The sequence below is a fragment of the Periplaneta americana genome, chromosome 11, assembly GCF_040183065.1.
Source record: "Periplaneta americana isolate PAMFEO1 chromosome 11, P.americana_PAMFEO1_priV1, whole genome shotgun sequence".
Classification (NCBI taxonomy): domain Eukaryota; kingdom Metazoa; phylum Arthropoda; class Insecta; order Blattodea; family Blattidae; genus Periplaneta; species Periplaneta americana.
The window spans coordinates 156790210-156801455 of NC_091127.1; the positions used below are offsets into that span (position 1 = coordinate 156790210).

General features: G+C 37.6%; 1 protein-coding gene across 2 annotated transcripts in view; it reads right to left on the reverse strand.

Moving 5' to 3' along the window:
• Positions 1-11037, reverse strand: part of spartin — a 33083-nt gene extending 22046 nt beyond the window's left edge. Inside the window, exons 1-5 of one of the 2 annotated variants that reach the window (XM_069840267.1) lie at positions 10920-11037; positions 10260-10406; positions 9226-9356; positions 5274-5557; positions 3327-3461 (exon numbers count right to left, since the gene is read on the reverse strand). In XM_069840267.1, the coding sequence (XP_069696368.1) occupies positions 3327-3461; positions 5274-5557; positions 9226-9356; positions 10260-10385 (676 nt within the window). In that variant the 5' untranslated portion in view covers positions 10386-10406; positions 10920-11037. Of the gene's footprint in view, positions 1-3326; positions 3462-5273; positions 5558-9225; positions 9357-10259; positions 10407-10789 lie in introns of both variants that reach the window. The other variant, XM_069840266.1, reaches the window with a different exon arrangement.
• Between the last annotated feature and the right edge of the window lie 209 nt (positions 11038-11246).

Sequence of the window (11246 nt, forward strand, 5' to 3'; positions counted from 1 at the left end):
GGCCGCACTCGTGAACAGCAAATATATTCTAAGTCCACTTCGAGTCACAGTGATGTTACAAGATGCATGCGCTTGTAGATGCGCACTTGAAGCAGTTTCGGAACTATGGTGTTTAAGCAGGAGTAATTCTATATCTGCAACTCATACAGTAGCAATAGAGTGCTCGCTTAATGATTTGAAGGTTGGGAGTTCGAGCCTTGTACACATTATCATTTTAACAGTCATTGAGTTTCACAAGGAAAAGTTTAACCTTCTAAATTTTCAACGAACATTCACTTGCAATAGGGAACTGACACAATGCAATGCAACCGGAAGAACATACTGACGTCAGAGTTACAGACAATTGCACGTTTTGACTGCTTACAGCACCATATTTACACCTGGTGGCGAGACTTGGAACTAATTATTTTTTTGGCATAATTCTCGAGCACAATGGTTAATTAGCATATTTACGAGGTTTCACACTCCTACGATCATTAGAGTCTGTGCTGTGCCATGCTGAACACCGTCAGTTTAATTAGAACCACCCTGTATATGAGTTCGAACAAGCAGAATCAGATTATTGAAGCCACAGGGAGAAACAATCAGAGTCACAATTCTCATAAGGGTGATGTAATCATCTAATTCAGTATATCAATGCAAACTTCAGTGTTTTTCTTATCAAAACTGGTGAAGGAGAATTATCACCATGGATACAGTCACCCTTTCCTACTTTTTCATTATGAACAGCAATAAATTTTGCAGTAATATACTGAATTAGAAGAGGACATCATCCTTATGAAAATTGTGACTGATTGTTTTTCCCCTGTACTCTTCAAATTATTATTATTATTATTATTATTATTATTTGTTCATCTTGATACTAAAAAGAAAACAGAATATCATGTAAGATACATGAATCCAAGTTGGGAAAAATATGGATTTGGTAAGATCCTGCAGACAATTAATTTCAACTTTTTGCATCAATATTCATTAAGTATGAGGTCTCGCCCAACTCATTGAATATTACACGTCTACTATGAAGTATCCAATGTGTATTATTACCATTTAATACGAGAAAAATTCGTACCAGCACCGGGAATCGAACCCAGAACCTCTCAGCTCTGCGTGCTGAGTGCTCTTTCCAACTGAGCTATGCCGGGACACGATCCACGACGCCAGCCGAACCTCTCTCGTAATGTTGAGGCCCTGGGTTCAATTCCCGGTGCCGGTACGAATTTTTCTCGTATTAAATGGTAATAATACACATTGGCTACTTCATAGTAGACGTGTAATATTCAATGAGGTGGGCGAGACCTCATACTTAATGAATATTGATGTATTAACTGTTAACAGTTGTCACAAACTGTTGTTGAATATGGCCACAAAGTCATATACACATGACGTGTATCGTCTCAAATGCAGGTAGTAAGGCCGTAAAAACATTACGAGAGGGGTTCGGCCGGTGCCGTGGATCGTGTCCCGGCATGGCTCAGTTGGAAAGAGTGCTCAGCGCGCAGAGCTGAGAGGTCCTGGGTTCGATTCCCGGTGCCGGTACGAATTTTTCTCGTATTAAATGGCAATAATTCAACTTTTTGTTTTGCATTCGAATATAAACATGTAATTTTATGTAATTAGTCTGTGCTGAATTCAAATATAAGTTCAAATTCCCTATCATGTACCGATTTTTCGGGAAATTTATTTTTAAAACAGTTATTTATGCTACAAGTTCGTAAAGGTTATCTTTTTGGCATGAGTGTAAAGTTTGTGAAATGAGGCGAAGCCCTTCTAAGAGTCTGAGTTTGTTGTAGACAGCATAATCTTCAGTGTACAGTTGACTAATACTTGCAATTAAACCATTTGAAATTTCTCAGTCCTGTTTCAATACGTTAAATCTTTAGTATAAAAATCATCTCATTCAATTACACAAAGTGTCCTCTCATTACAGCAATACCCCAACAACTGAATACCCTCCCGAAATAAGGTACATTTCCACCATTTCAATTAGACTCTTAAACGGGGGGCGGGGGGAGGGAGTTTCAATTGTTTCACGTGAATTTTATCCAATAAATCGTTCACGTTCGTTTCTTTCAAATCCCATTTTTTCCAAAAGCCACAACATTTCTACTGCGAAAGTTATGTAACTGTTCGAAATTCTATTACGAAATCTAACACAATAATGAAGAATGTCAACATAACAGTTGGCATATTTAAAACCAACATCCAAACAAATGCTGCACACAAATCTCTCAATATTACTATGATCCAAATTTCGGGGGAGTGACACACACACACACACGCACGCACGCACGCACAGAGAGAGATGGTAGACCTACCAGTATTCCAAAATCCACTTTCTGAATCAGAGATGTTAAAGACATGCAATTTTTCTTAAATATTGAAATTAATTTTTTTGCCTCAACACAAGAAAATACAATACAGTACTTTCTTTACAGTCCTGTGAACAAATCTATTCAACATCCAAGACAATTTCTCTCAAAGATGGACTTACTTACTTACTTACAAATGGCTTTTAAGGAACCCGAAGGTTCATTGCCGCCCTCACATAAGCCCGCCATCGGTCCCTATCCTGAGCAAGATTAATCTAGTCTCTATCATCATACCCCACCTCCCTCAAATCCATTACAATATTATCTTCCCATCTACGTCTCGGCCTCCCCAAAGGTCTTTCTCCCTCCGGTCTCCCAACTAACACTCTATATGCATTTCTGGATTCGCCCATACGTGCTACATGCCCTGCCCATCTCAAACGTCTGGATTTAATGTTCCTAATTATGTCAGGTGAAGAATACAATGCGTGCAGTTCTGTGTTGTGTAACTTTCTCCATTCTCCTGTAACTTCATCCCGCTTAGCCCCAAATATTTTCCTAAGCACCTTATTCTCAAACACCCTTAACCTATGTTCCTCTCTCAAAGTGAGAGTCCAAGTTTCACAACCATACAGAACAACCGGTAATATAACTGTTTTATAAATTCTACCTTTCAGATTTTTTGACAGCAGACTGGATGATAAAAGCTTCTCAACCGAATAATAACAGGCATTTCCCATATTTATTCTGTGTTTAATTTCCTCCCCAGTGTCATTTATATTTGTTACTGTTGCTCCAAGATATTTGAATTTCTCCACCCCTTCGAAGGATAAATCTCCAATTTTTATGTTTCCATTTCGTACAATATTCTAGTTACGAAACATAATCATATACTTTGTCTTTTCGGGATTTACTTTCAAACCGATCGCTTTACTTGCTTCCAGTAAAATTTCCGTGTTTTCCCTAATCGTTCTCAAAGATGGACAGACATGAAAAATATAAAACAACTTAGCTTACCTTCGACAGGAGAAAGGAGATCTGGCAAGATAAATACATTATGTTCTCGGTAACAGGGTGATACTCCAGGAACCAATGGATAAATCCAACTCCCAACTTGCAGATATGTCCTACATTTCCTTCCATTGGATTCATCTGGAACATTAAAAACACACAATTTCAATCCAGAACTAAGCAGATATTAGTTTACACTATTACAGAATGTAGCAACTCCTCTGAACTGCAGACAAAGTGGGCGCTGTGTGCTACAGAGTACCTTGCCAATAGCAGAAGGGCAGGAAATGTCACAAGAGAATGCGGATGCTTTAGCAAAGAAGGGCAGCACTGCTACTTACAGACCTGTTACTAAATCTACATATTACTCTGTGAAGAGATTTATTAAATCTACTTAATTAGACTTCAACAAACAAAATTTGATAACTCAATCTCAAGGGAAAAAATGGAACTCTCTGCATCATAATCCACAGTTAATTCCCGATTTACCACGAAAATCGTCTGTAGCTGCATTTGGATTGGCAACAGGCCATGATTGTTTGGCCAAACACCTGCATAGAATTGGAATATATCAGTTCCCTAACTGCCTTGTGCAACTCAAACCAAGGAATGGATTCGGAACACCTGAAAATCTGTCCTTCAGTGGCTGACCATGATAATATCCTTGAAAAATATTGAAGTGCAAGAGGTCAAATGACTTTATTGTCAAACGCCTGGCATTAGAAAACAACAACAACAACTTTGTATATCTCTGTGGGTATTACATTAGAGCATCCTTTGCACTGGTTACCATGTCACTGACACCTGATGACGTCTCTTGTTGCCTGAAGTGTTGTGAAGCATAAAAGAAGCAACTAACAAAACTCGAGTTTCACTAATGTGCACTTCAATGCATAAATTAGCTATTCACACATTTTACAAATCAGTCGCATATTTTCACACTTTTCTTGAAAATAGTAATCATACAACACTTCCGTAATTCCTGTGGACCCGGGTCCGATCCTCAGTGTACCCCAATGTCGGGCAAGCCCAGGGGTTTTTGCCGGAAGTGCTGGCATCCCAACAAATCTCATCACAGATGTGGAGAAGACCAGCCTCCTATGGCAACTACTGTACTATCGATAAATTGGTCTACACAACTGACATCATACTGGTGAATGACGAAAAGTAAAGTACCCTTCATTAGTATATAAAAAAAAATATTTTCCATAATTGCCCACAAAAATAAAAAAATAAAAACCAGTACTTTATAAACACAGAAGTCACAGTATTGAGGGAGCGCATATTTATCCAATGGGTTTAGAGGAAAGGGCTGGACATCGCTGAAGATGATTCTGATATGTGGTGAATAAATAATTGCAATTTTGGTGAAGCGTTTTGGCAAACAGTCATGTCATGTGAATAATAGAAAGGATGAAACTCCACTTTTCCTTGAATACTTACAAGGAAACTAACAATGTGCTCATATCGAAACCGACCTTGAAATTTTGCTAAAATCATCTACATTCTACAGGAAGTTCACCAAAAATTAGTTGCGAGTTTCAACTGGAAGGCTCTGAAGTCGAATCTAGAATATGTCATGTCTTTGCAACATTCACTCTTAATTATACAATGGTTTACAGTTTATACTTAAAATATGCAAAGGTTAGCCTTGTTTTGTCAAAAGATCTCTATACACTCTCAATTTATTAGAGTTGAGTGGGACAATATTTTATCGCAAATAGGTTCTCATTAAACTTTTCACTTAGAAAGTGAAATCTAACATCTATATCCTTACTTCTTTTATTCATCTGTCCACACTTGATAAGCTTAACTGCACTTTGGGAGTGTTACTGAAACTTGTTTTTCTGAGAGTTCTTCGATCAGCATTTTTAGAAAGTCTACTTTGTTTAAAAAATCTGAGATTAGATTATCATTAAAACTGGTTTATAGCCTATTTAGCTTTGCACCTACCTTCCAACTGTGCAATCTGCAAAACCTGGGGCTCTGAAGGGGCACTCACAGAACCATCAGGAGAGATGAAGTACATGCGCACATTCTCTTGTGTGTAAATAATTTCAGCATTTTGTGCTCCAGTTTCAACTTTTAAGTTCTGTAGTGCCACCCCCAAATCATGGTATGTCAGCAAGGGGCCACTGTTGGGGCTTGACATTGCCTCTTCGTATGTTGGTGGTGCGACAACAGTGGGTGGCTCTTGTGCCACCTGAACATCTGCCATCCTGCACAGCACTTCTTTCCTGTAACACAAGTGGCGTAAACTGAATCAGAAACATTACTCTTTTTAGTTTAGTTCATTAAAAACAATACAGCAAATAGTGCAATCTCCTGCATATACATGACAATATTCTACTGTCCATTACTCAGGAGAAGACGAGCGGAAAGAATGTGACTTCTTGACTATCGCTGCTGATTATTATAAACATCACTCAGATAAGCATCCCAGTAGCCAGGTTATTACTGTGCAGGAAACATGAGTAACAATGCGTATGGAAATTAAAGCTGAGTTGAACAGAAGGAGATCTAATGTTTCCGCTTACTACATTACAAATATTGACGTGTTGTCGTACGTTATCTGTTCACATCCCTTCCTCCTCAGTCCGCTCTCGTCTTTTCCTGAGTCACCGACAGTACCCAGGTTTTACATTAATTTTAATTTGAGGACTGCTTAAGAAGAAATAATAAATACATTTCTTCAAAATTATTATTGGTTTTATTATTTCGTATAATGCCTTTTGAATTTCAGAGATTATGATGAAATACAGTAGGCCTATTACAATTTACTGCATATTCGCGCATATTTTTTAAGGAATTTAGCGAAGAAAAACTGGGGTGAATTTTTCTCTCTCTCTCGTAAAATTAGGGTGCGCGTATTATTCGCGTATATGGTGAGACGAAACTAGCACAGAAAACTAAAATTCTCTACTAAACTCGACATGAAGCTATTTATCCACATGATCCAAAATTATACAATTTTGTGACCAGCAACAATCTAAAGTGATGAACTGCTTTCCTTTTTTTATTAAGAATAAGTGTATCATACGAGTAATTTTCTGTTGACTATATTTTGTGTAATTAGTTTGAAGTTAGTGCGCCAAACAGATTGGCAAAAAAGGAAAATATCGAGCTCCGTGCTGTCATTAAATATTTCATAAAAAAGGGAATGAATCTAACAGACATTAAAGCAGACATGGATGCTTCACTGGGGAGAATCAGCTCAAGCGTTTTCGACTGCGAAAAAATAGGCAGCAATATTTAAACCTGATCGAGAGATAGTGGAAGACAACCCACTCAGTGGACTTCCAGCAACAGCAACAAGTGAAATCATAAAAAATCCGCAACATGGTGTTGCATGACCGATGACTGAAAGTGCGGGAAATTATTAGCGAGGTTATGCGTATCTCACCTGAACGGGTGCGCCACATCTCAGTCAATGTCTTGGGCATGTGCAAGGTCTCCGTCTACATGTGTTAACACCAGAACAGAAACATATTCTGCAAAAGGGTATCTGTCAGACACAGAGGGGAGAGCCATTAATCCTTCTCATTGAAGGCCTTAAGGAACCAACCTGAACAAATACCCAATGTCCCATCCCTACCTTCCCGTGGTGCAGCTGTTAGTAAGTATAATTTTACAAGCTGAACTAAAGGAGGGGCTACTCATCAATTAGCACTGGTCAGCTTGATGAGTTAATTACTGAATTTGGTATAGCTTTCCTCTATTCAATACCTAATTCCCTCTTTACCCTTTCCTATCCAGTCCTCTGACTGAACTCTTACTTTCTTCGACCCCGACGGCATTAGAGCATTCGAGGCCTAGGGGTTCATTTCCCTTTCCTTCCTCCTCTTTCTACTTTTCTGTTCCTAGTGCTGACCTGCTGTGGCACTAAAATCGTCCTCCAGTGGCTTAAGGAGGGAAAGCTGGTAATCAACAAGAACTCCCAGCTAGGTCCAATGGACCCATCGACCAACAGCAGGTGTGGTCCTCCAGACATTCTGGGGGTTGTGTGTGAATGAAGTAGCCACCAAAACGTTAAAATATGGTGTTCACTTAAATCAGCTATAACTTGCCATTTTCAAAACAAGAAATGGATTCGGAACACCTCAAAATCTGTGCTTCAGTGGCTGACCATGATAATATCTTTGAAAAATATTGGAGTGCAAGAGGTCAAATGACTTTACTGTCAAACGTCTGGCATTAGAAAACAACAACAACATATTCAATGTCAAATTTCGAGGGACTGCCTTGTTCGATTCGAGAGAAATACACCCGATTTTTTGAGGTGGTTTGTGGCCACTGATGAAACTGAATCCACTACTACATACCGGAGACAAAACAGCAGTTGAAACACTGAAAGCACTGCGATTCTTTGCCTCCAAAGAAAGAAAAAGCTGTTCAATTGGCCGAGAAAGTCACGGCACCGTCTAGCAAAGGGGAGAACAATAACAGGGAATGTTATTCAGATCCACTGCAGCTGCTGAAAGGGGAAAGTCTGGGTATGACCAAGAATGAAGTGTTGTTTCATCACGACAATGTACCTTGCCTGCTCACACGTCTGCAATCACAGTTGCTGAACTACACGAACTACGGTTCGAATTGCTGCCACATTCCCCCCTACTCACCAGACTTCTTTCTTTTCCCAAAGCTCAAAACTCACTTGGCTGGAAAGAAATTTTCGTCAAATTAACAGGTTATCGCAGCAGCAGAAGACTTTCTTTTTTTCAGACCTCAGAGAATAGGTGTACAAGGAGGGTACAGCAGCATTGCAGCACCGGTGGACCAAGTGTGTGAATCTCAGAGAGGATTATGTTGAGAAATGAAGATTGTTTCAGAATAATCCTAGTTTAGTATCTGTGTCAGGGTATGAACTTTTGAAACAATAATAATAATAATAATAATAATAATAATAATAATAATAATAATAACAATAATAATAATTCTTTATTTATACTGGCAGAGTTAAGGCCATAGGGCCTTCTCTTACACTCTACCAGGTCACAAAGTATACAAGCAGTTAAAATTTAACAAAAAGTTTAAGAACAGAATACTAACATATTACAAAAAAAAAAAATAATAATAGCATAATAAGATCGACACTAAACAACATGAAAATAATACCATAATAGAAAAAAAAGAAAGTAAAATACATTGGAATATAGTGAACACAACTCATTTAGTACAAATGGTGGTCAATGTAGAGTATCCACTGCCCACTGAACGAATATTGGTTAAAGGAGCGTTGAGCGACTTCCGCCGATTTTGGAATAGACACCGACGCACTTAGGTTAGTTTAGGTTTTTATTATCCCGGCAAGATGTTTAGGATTAGTGTAAAAGTGGCCTATGTCTCCTTTAGTGGGTGGGACATAAGTAACATTCACCAAGAACAATAAATGTTGCTGACTTTGTTGCACATTCCTGATTAATTTATTGTCGTTGTAAAGTATATGCTAGTACAGTCTCTCCCAAATTAATGTATTCAATTTATTAATGAACTAAACAAACATTTACTTTTTCTTGTGTTGGTTAAATGTTCAAAATGACTACCATGAATATCAATGGATTGTTGACAATGATTTGTAACGGAGTGATATACAGACTATTGTTTCTAGCTAAACAGCAGCACAGCCATTTTCATGTCCTCAAGTGTTAAGAGATTTTGTGGCGATTACAGTATTCATCAGTTTCCCTCACAGGGACAAATTAATTCATAAAACAAATGCATATATTTGACTTTCAGAAGTTGAGTCACCATTATGCCACCTGCCATATGAATACCACAATGAAAACTTGAAAATATAACCTATCGAAAAAAAAATTGTTACTGTACCTCTACTTATTACTTTTTCACATTATTACATTACAATCATATCAGTTGCTTTTCATTGTGAGATTGTTAATGCACAAACCTGGTTTTCTTCATCTTCTGGACCATAACACAAGCTCTTTCCCAGGTGTCATCAGGCTCAGGCGGGCACTCCAGAGGAATGCTCAAAGCTTTGTCTAACAGAAGCAAACCATTCTCGTACTTAGCAAATGCCTGAACAAAATGTATGAGCAGAGTATTTAGCATTATGTAATCACAATAGAAAACATAACATGAAATGTTAATAAAAACCAAGGTTACCAAACTAATATAAATGTGCAACAGTTCAGTCTCAATTTCTGCACAAATTTAAATTATTCAGACAAGAAACAAAGGTAGTTTCCTAGTACCCGGTACTCGTTAAATAGGTCCTTCTTATGTTTACACAATAGCTCCTTTCTGAAAAGAATTTTAATAGTTTGTTACTAGATGTGATTCTAGTCAGTTTGTAATATATTTTTGGTCCAGGGAAAATATACATATTTTATGATTATACAATAGCTGACTTAACAGCTTATGTAACGAGTACCGGGTACTAGGAAACTTCCGAAACAAAATACTATTATAACTAGATAATTTACTATTTTAGGACATATTGTTACGACATCGATACGTCCATTACCTATTAATGCCGCTGGATGGCGTGCATGTTCAAGAATGTCGAAGGAAGGTGAGAGCAAAGTCTAGCTAGAATTACATGGAATGGACACTATGATAAACTGTAACTGACTAAAATCGAATTAAGAAACATGATGTGCATTATCAGATAGCAATCCATGACTTTTAACAAAAATTACTCAAAACAATACGAGTATATTTTTATGAGCCAGATCATGAAGAGTATAGGCTATATGACCTGTGTATAAAGAGAAAAATCACTAATGGATTATGCAAAGAATTGGTGAACATGACTGATTCATACACTTTTATGTCCTTAATTAATTTATTGTATGTTAGAAAATCTTATATGCAATTTGCATCTTCCATATAAATCTATGCTCTAGTGACGTGTCTCCCCATCATCTTTGCCGTAATCAAAATAATGTTACATTCACATTGTTTCACAAACTTACGTACTTCATTCTGTTTCCCTTCTTCTTCCAATTTTATTGCTTTATCTATCATAAAGAAAGCTTCATCGTGATTCTTTTTTAATACTGAGTAAAGATCTGCCCATGCAACTGCAGAATTCATTGCTGCCATTCTGTTGACTACTGCTGATTACTACAAAAGAGACAAAAATACGTTTAGTCCTCAAAATGTTGATTAGTGTGGCAAGGGGATGCACAAAAGAGGTCAGAAACTGTCATGAATACTTATGTAAACGAAGGAATATTTGTATGTGGAACAGTTAACCATTTTGTTGCCATATCCACATCCACTACGTACACAAGAAATGTTACGAAAGAAACAACGGCTAAACTAGCGCTGAGGTAGTTCCCTTCGTACTTTGAGCATACATCTTGCATATACAAATCTATGACAGGTTAGGTTTCATTAGGTTAGGCTTCTGTTATGCCTTGCTTATACGACCACAAAAGACTGTTTTAGGAATTTGCATTTATATAAACTATTATCACTTCTATCACTGAATGACAATTACATACCTGCACTATGTTGTCTGTGAAATGCAGTCTATAAATTTAATGTACGTCTATTTGAACGTATTTGTAACACCTATTTCTACCTTTATAGCATTATATCACTACATTAGTCATGCACACGCTTACCGCTTACCATCGACTCATAAGCACGTGTTATCTCCCAAAATTATTCACAATGAGAATGACTAAGCTAAGCCTTATCCTAGGGCCTTATCAAAACAAAAATACTCTAAATGACATTCGCTCAGTATAGCCAATAGGATTCTTAAAAACCCGCTGTAAAACACTGCAGAAGCCCTAAATTTCTATATCACCCTGATCATATATACGTGATCGGGAATATTGCCAATATAAAGTGAGATTATTTTGGCGCTGTAAGTGTTAAAAATAGCCGCTAGATCCCTATATCAGCAGTACAAATTTCATACATTTTGAACAAAGAAAACAGCCGAATCTGGCG